This window comes from Sinohyriopsis cumingii, chromosome 7 (genome assembly GCF_028554795.1).
Source record: "Sinohyriopsis cumingii isolate HCF-2022 chromosome 7, ASM2855479v2, whole genome shotgun sequence".
Lineage (NCBI taxonomy): Eukaryota > Metazoa > Mollusca > Bivalvia > Unionida > Unionidae > Sinohyriopsis > Sinohyriopsis cumingii.
The window spans coordinates 117,383,689-117,401,526 of NC_142967.1; the positions used below are offsets into that span (position 1 = coordinate 117,383,689).

At 35.7% G+C, this 17,838-nt stretch overlaps 1 protein-coding gene across 3 annotated transcripts in view; it reads right to left on the reverse strand.

Moving 5' to 3' along the window:
• LOC149796001 (uncharacterized) overlaps positions 1 to 17,838 on the reverse strand; it is a 199,533-nt gene that overhangs the window by 23,532 nt on the left and 158,163 nt on the right. For 2 of the 3 annotated variants that reach the window (XM_089965923.1, XM_089965922.1), the window contains 4 exons: positions 11,448 to 11,586; positions 10,054 to 10,209; positions 9,493 to 9,528; positions 179 to 364 (listed from right to left, as the gene is read on the reverse strand). In XM_089965923.1, coding sequence (XP_089822049.1) covers positions 179 to 364; positions 9,493 to 9,528; positions 10,054 to 10,209; positions 11,448 to 11,586 — 517 coding nt within the window. The remainder of the gene's footprint in view (positions 1 to 178; positions 365 to 9,492; positions 9,529 to 10,053; positions 10,210 to 11,447; positions 11,587 to 17,838) is intronic. The other variant, XM_089965921.1, reaches the window with a different exon arrangement.

The window sequence follows — 17,838 nt, forward strand, 5'->3', positions numbered from 1 at the left end:
TAAAACAATTTGCAATTCATTGCTTCATTTATATATATATATATATATATATATATATATATATATATATATATATATATATATATATATATATATATATATATAATTGTTTTATATATTTCATATCTAACAAACACTTGTGTAAGATATTCAATGTAGTACATGAGAAAAAATTCACCTCCATGTGACAGAACTTTTTTGTACGGTTCAATAACAACCATATCAACTCGGTGCTCCTTGCCCGCAATCTCCACTTTACGGAACTGATTTTTGTCACGGTCTTCTTTATCCTCCTCCTCATCATCATCCCTGGCAGAGTACTGAGAGGAAAATGGCTCAGATGGGCTGGTCACAGGCGTATCATCTGAAAATTTAATTACAAAAATTGATCATCTGGACTTGATAACAGTATGGATTTGTATGGGAAATAATGTTGTAGAATTAAATTTGTGCTCATTACCGTCCTAAGTTCACAGCACTTTTTTATTACAATTCAAACTATGATAAATAAACAGTAACACTGGAAATCATTCTTTTTGAGTAAAGTTGTTTCAGTGGTTCATTATATAGAAACTTCTACTAGATATGCATTAAAAATCTACAGCAGTACGCCATCTAAACACAGAAATAAGGACCACTATCAATCTTCAACAATGACAGTAAGAAAGTTGAGTACCACAGGATCTCTGCTAAAAATGTGGAAAGCTGATTATAAAAGACTCATGTTTTGAATAAACTGGAAAAATTGTTTCATTTTCCTATAATGATGAAAATTGGCTAGAATCTTCCCTGAATTTCATGCAAAACAACTTTTATTTTAATGTCAGATGCAAGTCATATCTCATCTCATCTCAAATTTCTAATTCTGATAATAATTTCTCGTATGTCGTGATATGAACTGTGTTATGCTGAATAAATGTTTTGTTTTAGCCTGTTCATTCTCATCTGGATTTGTCAGCAAATGAGTGCTGATGGAATACCTCCTGCTTCAAAAGCAATATCTGACAATGCCCATTCTTATATGGAACACAAACTGCTTGTCCTCTTGTGAAAGAAAATGCATACTTTATTTCACCATGATATCTCAGATGTTTCAGGAGATGTTAACTGAATAAGAGAGTGACATGGATGGATAGATGAAGACAGATGCTCAAAATGCTGACAAGACAAACTTCATTTTATGCAGAACACAACATCTAGTCATGATATAAAAGCATATCTAGTGTCCTGAAGATACCTCAAAGGGTCCATGAGATATGAAGTAAACATAAGTGTGATGGATGAATGTAGAACCTGACTGTGGAACACCTCTTGCAACAAAAAAAAAACAACCAAACAACAACAATGGTGGTGAGAGGGTCTAGAAACAATTCCATTATTACCAATAATTATCTACACTTTTCTAAAATTTACTATCACAACAGAAATGCTGTAGGAAAATAATTTCATATGTTCAATATACATTAAAAATAACATGCATAAACACTTCAGGATGAGGTACCAAGGTCTACTCTGACATTACACAGAATGGAATTTCCTTCATATCGAATCACTGATAAGCAACAGGTTAAATAAAATGCAAAAGCTTGCTTAACTGGCAGGCACAATTCTATGACTAAAAAAAGTTCATCCATACCACAGAAAAATGTTTTAAAGCATTGAAAATGTAGAATTTGGGGTGGGATGTAAAACTAATTTTAATGATGTAATACTTGTACATTACTATTGCATAGCTGTTACTTTTCTGGGAGGGCAGAAGGCAACAGCAATATGCAAAAAATTAGTTTACTCCCCCCTCTCAATTTTTTTTTACCTACATTTTAATGTCAGTAATATTATACCTGTTGCTAATGTGTAGTTGAATTAGTATGGTCGGTGGAGAGATGATGCCACAACTGGCAAATTCAAAACAAATACAAGGAATACTCACCCTCACTGAAAAGCAGAAGACTCCTGTGAGATGGAATCTGCAGGGATCAATTTCTGAGCAACAATGATTAGGCCCAGAGAGAAAATGACTACACTTGGTGGGCTATCAAGTGAAGGTCAGGTGTCAAAACCTGGCTTTCATCACATCTTCCAAAGACGAATGAGTTAGACTGGCCTGTAAGGCAGCAACAACTTGAACCTCATAGGCTTATAATTTTTATTAAAGACAAGTCTCTATTAGTAATGGAATGGTAAGCTTTCTTGATAGTTAATGCAATCTACCTAGAAATGGTAGATGCTGAAATATCAGTATAACCTTAATGGGGAGAAAAGATGCTTCCTACCATTCCTTCTTTTAGAGGCTGCCAAGTAAAAATGTAGAGCCCTATCTTGAACATCCCAGCACAGATACAACTGAGACTGGAGATCTCATTCAGGATTAGAGCAACTGATGGAATCTGGTTTTTTTTTGCATAACAAGCCTGGTCAGCAAAGGAAATAAACTACAACCTAATTCCCATTGGACCTGATACAGCCCTGCTCTATGGACTGGGCATGAAGCTTGCTCCTTCATCTTGCAGATGCAAGACGAGCAAGAAAATCATCTTGAGGGTAACATTCTCAAAGAAAGCTTCACCCAAAGTGGGGGGGGGGATATTCAGTGACCACAAGACACAAAAAGATTCCATTTTGACATCAGAGAGTGAGACAGTGGTCTTTGCAGTTTGAAATACCTGACAAAGTCTGCTAAAATGTGAATCAGTCTTGATGGCTGTGCCCTCCTGTAAGGTAAGGTCCTGAGATGGCCCATCAGCAGATCAAGATTATTACCAAACCATCATCACTGGGACCAGAGAGGGACAATCAAAAAATAGGCTGAGCAATGGAGTGCATGACTTGTGGGATCATCCTGAAAGGTGGGAAAGTGCATGAGAACAGATCATTAAACTTCAAGCTGAAAGGATCCACTACCAAAGCTCTCTGGTTGGGGACTGGGTTAACAAAAAAAGGAGCTTGTTATTTAGCTTGGTGACAAACAAGTCCATCAAAGGAGTTCCCCAAAGTTGAAACGGAATCCACTATGGATTTGTGAAGCCACCATTTTGTGTGAACTATCTTCCCTTTCTCTGACAGACTTTCTGCCAAAATATTCTTCCTGCCATGAAAGTGGCCAACATGGAGTAATACCTTCTGAAGTTGCTCAGCCATGCAAGTTCTCATTCTAAACCTCTACACAGCTAGAAAGTGCATGGGTGCCACCTTGTCTCATGAGATACGCTACAACCTATGTGTTTTCAGAGGAGACAATCACACAACAACCTCTTATCTGGTGGACACCCCAATGATGGGCTAAGAACACTGCACTCATTTCCAATTTGTTGATGTAGAAGGGAGATTCTTCGGGGACCATAAACTCTGAAGAATCAGCCCCTCTTGCTCTAAATGGGCACCCCATCCTGAATTTAACATTTCTGCAAACTGAAAAGAGTGGTGTTTGGAGGGGTGTATGGGGACTTCAGCCAGAAATGGGTCCCGATTTGTCCACCAAATCAGATGATGGTGGAAATCCAGATCTACAGAAATTCGGACATTAAGGCATCCCTGTGTGGTTTCCACTCTGGTAAAAGGAGAAACTGGAGTGGATGCAAGTGTGGTATGCCTATGGGATCCAGATCCTCTACAGAGTTCAAGGCCCTGATCAATGAGAAAAAAGAGAGCTGATAATGTAGTCTTTACTCACAGTGCCTCCAACAGGGACAGGATCTTGTCTAACCTGAGGGACTCTTACTAATCCTTCATTTGTGCAGAAATTCATACCCATGTAGACAAAATCTTGAGAAGGAGTGAACTCTGATTTCTCCAAGTTTGGCAAAAGACCCAACCAGGTCACTCTGGACCAACAGCAAGACATAAAGTCTGAGGGACTCTAGTCAGCAATTGTGAATCAACCAATCATCTAAATAATGATGAACTGTATACCTAATGACCTTAAATGGGCCACACTTGCAACTGTGACAATGATAAAAGTTCATGATGCAGAGCCTTGGCCAAACACCAGAGCTCGAAATTGGAAGACCTCCCCATCCAAGTTAAACTGGAGGTACTTTCCAAATGGAGGAAAGATAGGGATGTGAAGGTGCAAATCCTAATGATTGATGAAAACAGCCCAAATTGTCAGGTCTCATTGCATTACTGAATGAGACTGGTCTCCTTCCTGAATGATTCCTCCACCAGAAATCTGTTTAGAAAGGAAAGGTATATAATAAGACAGGACTTTCGCCCTTTCTTCGGAACCAGGAAAAGCAAGAGTAGAAAGCCAGAGATTGTTTCTTTAACACCCTCTCCTCTGCACCTTTCCAAATAAGGAAGAAAACCTCTTCAAATGCACTATATTTGACTAGTGGAAGAAAATGAGGGACCTTACTAGAGGAGCAATATCCTGGAACCAAAGTTGGTAGCCATCTTTTATGATAGAAAGGACCCAGCTATTGATTGTTACATCAGACCAAGCCTGAAAAGAGGCCTGGTGCCAATGAGAACCAAGGAAGAAACATACTTCGTAAAAGAGGAAGCAAGTCAACCCTAGTCCTTAGGAAAGAGGGAAAGGCCTGCAGGCCTCCTCCATGGGCTTTTGCAGCATGCCCTTCAAGGGCCTACCTGCCTAAGGGGAGCTCTGAAATGGTTTTGTTACTTTGGGGTTGTAAGCAGATGGTCCTTGACAGTGATCAGAATGAATTCATTTCTTAGATGATTTTGAAGAGATAGGAGCAGAAGTGTGGAACCAGTTTTGATGGTCTCTCAAATTGCAAGACCCCCAGGAGGAGATAAGCCCTCCAAACAGTAAGGGTTTTTACTGTACTCTAGTATTATTTTGGAAGTGTCTAGAGCATCATCCTTGTTCAGGCAGTGAACCTTTTCTGACAAGGCCATTGACAAGCACAAAACATACCTAGAAGTTTGCTACTGCTTTCAATATATAGGAAGAGCCACTGGCGACAGAGATTCCTCCTTAAGCAGGCTCAATGGGGCAGGTGAAAAGAGGTTAGTATGGGTGGCTACAGTTACAAAAGACTTAGCCTCTTGCCCTAAGGATTTCAGTGTTTGTACTGGAATTTGGCCCAAGGTCCATGTAGAAATACCCACTTGAGCTGCTACTGCATGCAATGTAGGTGGTTTTGTGGGTCAGGATGGGGTATGAACCTTTTAGCTTGAAGAAGCTACCAAGGGCTGCAACACAAAGGTGTGAGCAGACCATCCTTTTTGTTGTCTAGCAGAGTCTTGGCCCTTGCTAAACCTTTGAGAAAGCCCTCTGAATGTGAAAGAATGCGGAAGTAACATGAATATGGGGGCAGACTACCAGAGCATGATGCTGCTACTGTCAAATGATAACTTTTAGTTGATGATTTGGGGATATGGTCAATTGCTTTTTGTTATTAACCTTATAATTAACTGATTTATATAAGAAAACCATGCATATATAAAAACTATTACAACCTTTTGTCTGTTTGATTCTTTTATCACAATGACCTTTACATGAATGATGAAAAATCTCCATGAACTGAATACAGAACACATTATTTGTAAAACTATAATTCATCTGTCATTATTTTATGGAATTTATGTCAGATTTGCACACATTTTTATTTACAAATGCTTCACTGGGTATTATGTTCTACTTGTTATGAAGCTGCTGTTGCTGATATTTGTAAAACCAGTTATGTTTTACACAAACATCACACAGCTTGCATATTATGGACAAATCATGCTGCCCCTTAGTTTTTAAAATTTTGTTGTGCTTCTCTTTCATACAGTTGGCTCCACAGCTATTAGTTTCAGTCACAATTCTTGTATTTAATTCCAGGAAAAATTATTTAAATAAGAAATCTATCAATTTTTTTTTCCAACACAAAAGTAAGACCAATGCTTTAAAATGAACTCAGTAACTTGCAGAGCATGGCTCTCTTATTCACACTGCACTGTCTTCATCATCTGATTCCATCTCAAATTCTAACAGACTGGACGAAAATGATAATTCAGTGTCACTGCTAACACTTCTTAAATCAATATCATTGATCTCTTCTTCTAACAAAACCTCAAAATTATGATTATGAATCTTTAACAAAAGCTACTGTTTCCACTATCCATAACTACATGTATTAGCTACCACATGTTACAGACTTCCAATCTTTAACATAAGCTACTGTTTCCACTATCCATAACTACATGTATTAGCTACCACATGTTACAGACTTCCAATCTTTAACAAAAGCTACTGTTTCCACTATCCATAACTACATGTATTAGCTACCACGTGTTACAGACTTCCAATCTTTAACAAAAGCTACTGTTTCCACTATCCATAACTACATGTATTAGCTACCACGTGTTACAGACTTCCAATCTTTAACAAAAGCTACTGTTTCCACTATCCATAACTACATGTATTAGCTACCACGTGTTACAGACTTCCAATCTTTAACAAAAGCTACTGTTTCCACTATCCATAACTACATGTATTAGCTACCACATGTTACAGACTTCCAATCTTTAACAAAAGCTACTGTTTCCACTATCCATAACTACATGTATTAGCTACGTGTTACAGACTTCCAATCTTTAACAAAAGCTACTGTTTCCACTATCCATAACTATATGTATTAGCTACCACGTGTTACAGACTTTCAATCTTTAACAAAAGCTACTGTTTCCACTATCCATAACTACATGTATTAGCTACCACGTGTTACAGACTTTCAATCTTTAACAAAAGCTACTGTTTCCACTATCCATAACTACATGTATTAGCTACCACATGTTACAGACTTCCAATCTTTAACAAAAGCTACTGTTTCCACTATCCATAACTACATGTATTAGCTACGTGTTACAGACTTCCAATCTTTAACAAAAGCTACTGTTTCCACTATCCATAACTATATGTATTAGCTACCACGTGTTACAGACTTTCAATCTTTAACAAAAGCTACTGTTTCCACTATCCATAACTACATGTATTAGCTACCACGTGTTACAGACTTCCATAAAATCCACATATTCATAGTCATATTTTGTATATGACACCTTTCACAGCAAGAACCATCATTTGTAAACTCATTTTAATCGAATGAATGTTCTCTTACTGCCCGTTGTTGATGAATTAGATTGTAACATGAACGCACAGAGCAGATCTTTCAGTCACCGAGGTTTAAAGCACATAATCATGCAAGCAGATATATACCCGATGGCAGATAGCAGTGCTTGTCTACAAGCAGATTTGTCAGTCACTACAGAAGCAAGACTTATGTATGCAGTGATATACATGTCAGTAGTAGGGAAAGAGTGGATGAAGCTAATTTAATTTAATAGCCTCTTTAATTTACAGGAATTTTAAATTGAAGGAAAAATGGAGGCAAATATTAATTAGTAATCAAAATACCTAAATAAAATATTTCTGGTCTTCCAAAAAACAAACAAACAAAAAAGTCACAATAAACTGGCTCTTTTAGCATGCTGAGAACTTTTAATGACTGATTATTAACATCACATCAGTGTATTTATTTTAGTCTAATGAAATTTATGTCAACAGTAAAAACCAAAACTACTTTATGGCAATTCTGGAGCTTTTGGGTGATTTTATTTTTCTGGTACAGTGTTCCAAACTGTTCTGATCCATAAAACTCTACCAGTTACTTCCCCTGAATCCTGCTTTATTGGTTTGTCAACAGGATAATAATAATAATAATAATAATAATAATGAGGACTTTGTATAGCGCCTAATCTTTAGAAGCTCTAAATGCTTTACAACATTATACAACACCTATAAGATAAAAAAAACATATAATAATATTATTACAAAAACAAACACCATGAAATTAGAAAAACATTAAAAAATAAAAAACATGCTGAGAATATTTGAGGTAGGAAACATTATTAGGTCTTTAAGTTTGTTCCTGCAGTCGAAATAAGTGAGTTTTGAGAGCCCTCTTGAATGTGATCACTGTGTCTTTGTGTCTAAGTTCAGTGGGCAATTCATTCCAGTTTGCTGGGCTATGGTGGATTCTCCTGGATAAATTGTTCAATAAAACCATATTGGTTATATCTTTCTGGAAGCATTAGTAATGTAAAATAACTTTCCCCAATTAGGATATTTTGAGAATTTGTCATTTCTGTAACATGATCATGTTGAGGTGGGGTAGTTGAAAAAGAGTTTTTTGTATGTGTGTGTGTGTGGGACATGCAGTGACTTGGCAAGTACGTTAAACCACTGCAGTTAACTATGTAAAATATAAAAAGTCCATTATAAATGCCTCAGTAATCTTCAAAAAGGAACACATATAAATCCTAATGTTGACCAATTCAAAAAAGCAAGATGATGATAGGTAGATATATTTTTACCTAAACCAATTAGAGCAGTTCATTGCTCTATGTAGAAATTGGGTATTTTGGTCTACTCTGTTGTATTAATTGAAACACATTGACCCTGATCTGAAAAAGTCCAACACCATATAAATATTCATTTTTAAACCCAGTCTTACCAAGCATTATATATCTAAGCACAACAAATTTCCTAAGTGGTATGCATAAAATTGGTTTAGAAAATTCTTCCCCCAAAAATTATACAATTAATGGAATATGTTTAGTGAAACACAAGCCTGGTCCCATATGCTGAAGTATACAGTGTAACCTGTGGAACAAACACAGTCATTACAAAATATTCAGTTAACACAACTAGTGATTGAAACAATACCCATCATTTGTAGGAGTTCGTCATACAGCTATTCATTGTTATAATGTGGTTGTTGGATTCCATAACTGCTGTTACATAATGAACTGCAGTACAGCAAGAACCACCAACCCACGAGAAGCTACTGGCAAGCTTTCTCACATACTCACATTGGCAGAACCCAAGACTCGAACCCACACAGACAGAGGTGGTGTGAAAGAGTGAGAAAATGTCATAAATACTTACTCAAAAGTCAACACCAATTAAAAACAACACAGACCCAGACCAGATGCCACAATAATTTTGTGGCAGATATGGGTCTTTGCAGTTTGTTAGGAGTAATTAGTAGCATAAACAACACTGACCCTAGTCTGCCTGCATAATATGCTCCAACAGGTAGATCAGGGTCTATGTTGTGTGCAACTGGACTATACTTGTATGCAATTATATATGGTAAACACAATCTATAGTGTCATTTTAGTTCTGGTACATATGTGTATCATGGGAATATTTTTTTTTCTCACTTCATGGTATCTGTACATTTTGAAAAGAAAACAAGATAAAATGCAAGATCATTGTTTTCTTTCAACCAATATTGTTCTACATCTGATAAAGCACTTCAAGTCCAATGGTTTAAATTTGGTCATAGGGTTTACAGCAGTAATGCATTATATCAAGAATCACTTTATAATGAAGGGTATTATATTGAGGGAGTGCCATTTTTGCAATAAAATTTCACTTGCATTTAGCATTTCATGGCTCACAGGTTTCACTGCATACCATGTATGATATTAGAAGAAATTAAATATCCCAGATATTGAGAAAGATTGTCAATTTACCTGTTTTTGCCTGACTCTCCTGTAGTTTTCTCCGTTCTCAGAAAAAAAAGACAATTATATATATCTGAACCCTTAACATGAAAAATAAATTCTTCCACAAACTACCTGATTGCTTTGATACTTAATATGTAGATAGCCAATTCACAATGTTGATCTGTATCACCACCATTTGTCTGATAGAAAAATCAGGGTCAAGAAGTGAACATTACTAGACAATGAAATATTTTTAGATCATAAATTCCAAGACAATAACACACATTTCAAGACAATTACTAGACCTACAAAAGATTATACAAGTGCTTTCATTCTAATTTCTATTTAAAGAATGATTTTTATAATGTTAGCTTTCATGCATGTAACAGGAAAATGACATACTGATATTTGTTATGAAACAATAAAATACTTTCTGACTTTAGCCGAGATAAGATAGCTGTTATGGGATAAATGAGATCAGAAGGTCCTACATGAATGTTCTCAACTAGACAAGATTATCAGAGATATACAGGGGTATGAGAATTATCAAATTTAAATGAGATTGTATATGACTAAACCATCACATACTTTCCCATTCCAGTTCTCCTGAGCCATCCCCTAGGTCGTCTGGGGTTGGAGGGTCATCGAGAAGGTCATCTGCACTCTCATCTTTGTTCAAAATATTAGCATCAGCAGCTATCCTCTTTTTAACCTTTCTCTCATCAAACAGTAAACTGGGCCTGCCTACAAAATGTTTAAATATTTAAATCAAAGGTATTTAAACAATAATGGCTGCAAATTCTGCACAGAGAGTGCAACCATAATCTCATTACAAATTAACAGTGGTTTCTCACTATAAGGTCCCTAAGTATATCGCCACCCCATCATATAATACGGATTTGATCATGGATCATGGATCCCGTTAAATTGGTCAATTTTTTTTTTAGATAATTGCCACTTAGTATTACTTTATTTTAGTTCTTGACTCATTTAAAGCAATTATAATGTAATTTTACTCAATTTTTGTGCTTGTATGTACCATCAGGACATTATTTTGTTCAAGCATCCTTCAGTGTAAAGCTCCCTCTCTTATACTGCTGATCATTTTTATGGTTTCCCCAAGCAGCATTATAGTGTACCCCAAAATAGTCCTTATTTTCTGATATTCAAAATACATCATATCCTGTGATACTGAATACTTTCAGTATTGTAAACATTTGATATTAAATACTTTATTATTACAGGATAAATACTTTCCACAAAGGGAATACAAGCCCAACCCACTATAGCAGCTTACCATAAACCATCCTTCCCCTTCAGGATGTGACTCAAAACTTTTGATGGAGGAGCATGTAATACTGAGTGTGCAATGCTTAAGTATAACAATGAGCATCTGCCATCTTGCCATTTACGTGAAGAAATCCTATGTACATGTTCTTGTTTATTTCAAAGAGCTCATATAAATAATCTGACAATGAACTAACAACAAATGAATATTAGTGACTTGCTCCCAGCTGCTGTTCTGTTTCTATTGTATTTTCTCTTTTCCTGAGATAAACATTGAGATCAAGCATAGTGTTCTTATCTCAATAATGTCATAATCAGTACTATTGTCATATGTGAGTGGGCATGGATAAGCTATTTGTCTCAATATCTATTAATGTGCCACAAAATGCAATTTGTTGTCAGCATTAAATGTTTTCCTTATTTGTTGTTGAAATTTTGATTTTTTTACAACAATATTATATTTTATGAACTATAAACTTTGTTCAGTTTAAAGTCAGTACATTTCTGAAGCATATAATACAAAGGTTATTGTTTTAACACTGAAAAATACGGCGACTTTGTTCTTGGTTGTACCACACTTCCTAGGTTGCATGACACATCCAAAAACTTGTTCAAATATATTTTAGTATGAAACCAAAAACCTATAAAACCATACAATAGGTGATCGTGTGACAGTTTGTATGGATCTAATTTACCAGATTTGGAATCATCTTCCTCACTGTCACTTGAGCCCACCTGACTGTCATCTGATGAGTCACATACCTCCTCTGCCTCCATCCCGGGGATGGGGTCTTCATAAAACTCCTCTGTCCAATCCATTCCTCTCATCTTTTCCTGTGATAACCGAGAAAAAACATCAATGTTACTGATGCATTAGAAATTTTAACACAGAACACCACCCAAGCATCAGAATTTTTGGGCAGGAACTACACTCTAATGAGTGGAGAATCTCCCTGTCTCCACATCACTGTTGTGGGATAGGGAAATCCCACCCAAAGGTTAGAATTTGTGGGTGATGAACAAGTTTTTATTCTTTCACATTCTCTTACTGTAAGTGTTGGAAAAGAAAAGATGGTGTATCATACAAATGGATACAGCTTTAGAAATACACAAAGTATTTCTGAATGTATTTACATCTTTGGAAAAAGTAGTTTACAATAAAAGAAATTGCTGCAAACAAAGACTACCATATACAGGATAAAAAACTTTGTGATTTTAAATGACACAGATGGTCATGATGTCATAAGCATAATGGTGTGATTGTAATCCAGTATGATAGGCATACCCCACAACAGTCATGTAGTGTCAGTGAGGGTACTCCTGTGTGATAGACATACCCCACAACAGTCATGTACAGTGTCAGTGAGGGTACTCCTTTATGATAGGCATACCCCACAAGTCATGTACAGTGTCAGTGAGTGTACTCCTGTGTGATAGACATTCCCCACAACAGTCATGTAGTGTCAGTGAGGGTACTCCTGTGTGATAGACATCCCCCACAATAGCCATGTAAAGTGTCAGTGAGGGTACTCCTGTGTGATTGACATACCCCACAACAGTCATGTACAGTGTCAGTAAGGGTAATCCTGTGTGATAGGCATATCCCACAACAATCATGTACAGTGTCAGTAAGGGTACTCCTGTGTGATACAGTGCTGTTGGGCATGTCTGTGCACTTAAGGTTTCCGTCTCCAATATTGAAGCAAAATGCATACCAAATTTGATGATTGATGGAAATAAAATACAGCAATGCTTGTCATTTGAAAAGAGGCAATTGTCATCAGAATATTCTGTTCAAAATAATATTAATTTTGGACACAGGGGATACCACCCCCATGTTTTCCTGACTCGCGATATGTCAGCCTATTCTGCACACAGTGTTGAAAAGATGTAATATTTATTAATCGGGCAAAAGAAATGAAATGCATTACTTTGGACCATTTCTGTCAGTATTTCAGTCTAGTAATTAGGTCAGGTTTATAGCTAGTTTTACAAAATTCAACGTAATAATGCCAATAAATGGAATATATATATCTGGTATTTACTTCGATTTTCAGTTCTTGGATTGTCATTGAAATGTTTAGGTCCTATCTTCATTCCCTGTTTTTTTTGCATGTTTAGGAATTGCTGAAGTTCTTGAAACTGTATCAAGCAACATCATGGGATATCTTTGTAAACAGACGTACTGGTTGTAAAAATGACTGGCTTTAAAATTTGATTTGCAAAGGTATTGACACCTTTCCCAATCTGATTTGTTTAATTTTCATCATTTCCCCATGTGTTGAAATTTGTGAGTAGTACTTCTTAAGTATGTTGGAAGGTGGTCATTATCATGGAGATCATCATCAACTTCTAGTCCTACAATGTAAGACAGCACATGTTAGTTTTGTTTTAGTGCTGTGTCTTACTATCCAAATAATGGCTTAATAATTCTTCCACTAATTTATGTGTAATTAATATACTTACTGTGCTGTCTTCATCCTAGTGGAATGAAAATATGACACTAGCAAATGGATGCATTTTCATGTTTCATTGACATACATTTGAATTTGTTGCAATGTGACGGTAGTCGAGGTATGCCAAAGTATTTTTAAGTAGATTCATGTGGTGGATATGTTTTCTTGAATGAAACGAAACTTTGCTTTACAGTTCCAATAAGCATAATATATTTTTTTTCATTTCATCAAAGAATAATATTTCAATTTAACCCAATTTAGGCATTCCTGGCTTTTATCACTTTCCAGTCAACTGAAATGTAGGCCAATGAAACTTGAAAACAGGTCCATTTCTTTTGTGAGAATTTGATTTTATTAGAGAAAAGACATCAGAGTAAGTAAATCTGACTAAAACAGTATGACTCTAATAAAAGCGCCGTTATTTTAGTTGCCAGTTGTGAGATATTCCTGGAAATTTGACTTTCGTTAATTATTTACATTTATTTGTAGTCTTATTATTTATGACGAAAGTTACTCATCCTGCAGCCTTATTAGTATTTCTTGCTAAGTTGTAGCTTATGAACTTTTAAGGTTAACTCTATCAATTTCTTTTATAATGGTCTCATTAAGGTAAATAACCACTCGCTTGTGTTGTTTATTTAGAAGGATAATTATATCAATGTTTGCTTTTGAACCTTGTACACCTCTCCCTCGATAAAAAACTCGTGCACAATGGGGTCCACAAACATAGACTGCACTATAAGAGAGGTGTGAGTTACTGAGGGACCTCCAAAAATTAAAAAAAAAATTGCTTTGACATCGAGAAAACCGTTGGGGGGGGGGGGCAGCGTTAGGGAACTTGGCTGTTTATTAAACTGAATCATCATTTTACAATCACGTTGATAATATTTTAAATATTGCACTTTTTCTAATGAAGTTGTTAGTTATTTTGTTTAAACAACATTTATTTTCAAAATGTCCAACATATGAAAGATCATTTCAACTACCATCATGTGTACGTGTAAGAAATCTGTGTATTATGTCACTGCTTTCTGTTTTCTTGATGAGTCTGGTTCCCATAGTGGTGTTTTATATTATCCTTGCCAAATTGGGATTCCACAGAGCAGGGAACTAGACAAACTGTTGATACACCACCAAACAAGATTCCTTTTTTTTTCATAAACACGCGACATGTATTTCATCAGACAATTGTCTATGTAGAAGCTCAATTTCTGTATTGCTCAGTTAGTACAATACTGATGTTGTGAATTAATTAATTGTTATTAATAATGAAACTTCTTATCATCCTTGAGGATATCACTATGTGCCAGTTCAAGAATTCTCTGAAACTTACATTCCCACAATGGTCCGTATCTGTGAAATCAAACTTTTTATTTTATGAAGTATTCATTTCACTTGGCTGCCTTATTATCTTTGATCACAGTTATGAAAGAGTTGGTTAATTTTAGGTAGTTTATGTTACGTACACAATAACATTTATAAGTCTTCGATTCATCAAATGAAGTGAGTTCACCCGAAATATGACCGGGGCTACTAGATTTTAAGTTTGTAGGATTTTCATGCCTTTTAACATTTCGTTTATTCCGCCTCCTTTATTTGATTCAAAAGACACAATTAACAGGATAATACAAAGGAGGCCAGCTTTTAATTCAGTGCAACAATACAACAAATACTTCTGGAACTCAGTTATCAAAACACAGTCAGCACTTAATTATTTTCTCAGAGAAACGCTTGCGGACATAGCTGTTACACTAGATTGATGCATTTTACGTTTAATTACAAGAGGACATATTGCATTTATGATGATTACACTTAAAAAACTAAAAGATAGAACTAGAACACAAATTTTAATTGATAAAAAATTTATTTAATTTGTATTTATTTATTAAAGTACTGCCTCCACCTGGCGTGAGTGACATTTTCATGGATCGAAATTTCCTTACATATCATTATTGTAGTGTACTAGGAATGTCGTCTGGAAAGAAAATGTAAAAAAATGTATGACATATTTTTAAATTTGATATTTCATAGTGTTGATTAAAATTTCCGGGTCCTACCTACCATTTCCGACAATAAAACAAGCAATACATAAATGTTTCCATTACAAATTTTGATCGCGATTTTCTTCAAGTTCAAGAAATAGGGATCAATTTTTGGGGTATTTTCTGGTTTAAAAAATGGGATTCACGCCTGACCCTGCATTATAAGCAGGTTTGTGAGTTATCAGAGCCTGAGTTATCGAGGGAGAGGTGTATTATGTTTTCAGACATTTATACAAATAATGGAAGTATATGACTTTTGGAAGTTTTCCCAAATGTGGTCCCAGGTGAATCTTTGGTGTCAATACTCTCAAGACTTCCAAATTTATTCAAAGAGTTTTGATAAGATTGTCAACTTTTTTGGGGAGTCTAACTGATTCTTTGATTCTTTTATTATTTGTTTCTGAGCGTGCATTTCCACTGGCATCAGAAGTTTGCAGCTCTTTGGAGACTGGTTCTAACTGGTTTCTCAGTAGAAGAGCCAGATGTTCTTTTTATTCATATAGTTTCTATGACTACTGGTTACTGTTCTTTGGCTGGATTTGACTGGGATTTGTCTGTGGAGATCTTATGTGCTACACTGTCACACTGAATTCTCTCTGTTTAGATGGCTGCTTGCACCGGTTTTCGAGTCAACAAGGCTGTGAACTTGGTTTCACCTTCCAGCCATGGAATGTCTGTCTGGGAACAAACAGAATTTGTGCCAAGTTTCATTTTCACTTATGCTAGGCTTACATAGGATTTGCTACCTATGATAAGTGAAGCTATAGCTTCCAAAAATTTCCTGGTTTTAGGGACATCCTGCCTTTCCCTTGTTTCATATGTTGGATCTCCTCCTCTTAATTATTTTTCATTCATTCTGAGTTAAGTAACAACAAGTAAAACTTACTGTATTTCAAATCAAAATCACAGATCAATATTTCCTAACTCCACTCCAAACAAAATTGCAGATCAGTATTTTGGAACTTTGGGCATGAGTTCCTATGCTCAAAGCATTGTGACCCAGAGACCTGGATACAGTTTTAGTACACATCTCAAAATGTCTTCATCAAATCTGAGACCTTTTAATATCTTTCTTACTGCATGGTTAGTAACATCAATTTATTCACAGAACATTCATTATTCATTGGGGGGACTGAAATATAGTCACAGAATCTTGAATTACTGTTAACTGAGTCATGAGTCATGCCTTATCAGTCTGAAGAAATTTTGAGCATTTTGCAAATTTGAGGAATTCTTTAACTCCTTGTTAAAGAGATTTACATAACTAACAAGTGATTTTGCATCCTTTCCACTATCTCTACCTCTGTCAAAAATAATGATTCTCTGTGAAGTGGCCAAGAAAACCATGGCCTGGCTCCAGATTCTCTAAATATACTAAATTTACTTCCTCAAATCAAGTTCTCATAATAACTTTTTTATTGCTTGCTTGGCAAGACACATTTTTTTCTTGCAAATTCTGCAGACATTTACAATTGAAACACAAACAAAAAACATTTGTATGTAATCTGAGAATTTCCAAAACTTTTAAGAAATTCCTCATTTCTTTTGAAGAGGAATAAAGTGACTCCTATCTGTGCAATTTTAAAAGTAAAAGTTAATTATTGCTATTTTTACCACTACGTCTACATGTGACAAAAATTCCAATGCCATCCAAAGAATTCTAAGCTAGATAATCCCTGGCCTCACTTTGGTGAAAAATTCCAAAGGAATGAGTGAAACCAGTTCAAGACCCCTTTGCCATAAAATCTCACTCAACATTTTGAGCCTGGAAAACCTTATTTGTAATGTACAAAAACAGTCTTTTGATTAGTCAAAACATTTCAGAGTAAGATTTGGAGTAAACTAAAGTTTTATGACTGAGAAAACATGTCCTTGGATCCTCTATATGTCCAAGATAATAAATCTTGGTGCTGCAGTAATGTCCTCACTTTATATGTCTCTGATCTTTGGTTCATTGCCCCATTCCAGCATGTGCAAAGGTCTCACTGGATAGTTTCGTATTTTGACACCTCCCTAATTTTTAAGGTAGAAGGCATGAACCTAATTATCATAAGCCTAGCATTTATAAATTTATAGAGAAGCTAAATCTGTAATGTGGTTTGGATTTACTTTGAGCTAGGCTTGAAAATGGATTGGCTTGTTTGTTGACTGCCTATCACAGTTAGACTAGCACTGGAGATCAAATGTGTAACTTGGGTTGCAAATGAACCGCTGATTTGGATTATGTACATGTATTTACAAATGTCTGCTACATAGGTAAATATCTAAAAAAAATTGAGATGGTTGGGGGGTGATGAAAATTATGCTAATTTGTTATAGTACTAGCTAACTTTATTCATGCACAAGGCACATACTGATTCTTTCAGCTGCCTTGCAAAAGGAAAATATTCAAAATAGCTCTTTGCTGTCAAACATGAATGTAAAAAAGAGGGGTTGGTGGCAGTGTTGGTTCAGTATAAAAGCCACCAGTTGTCAAAGGAATTAACCTGATTGCCTCAGTCAAAATCTCACATGTATGCTTTCTACAAAAATCATTAGTTCATATTTGTATCTTCAGTGTGAAATTATTCTCATTTTTCTCCAATAGG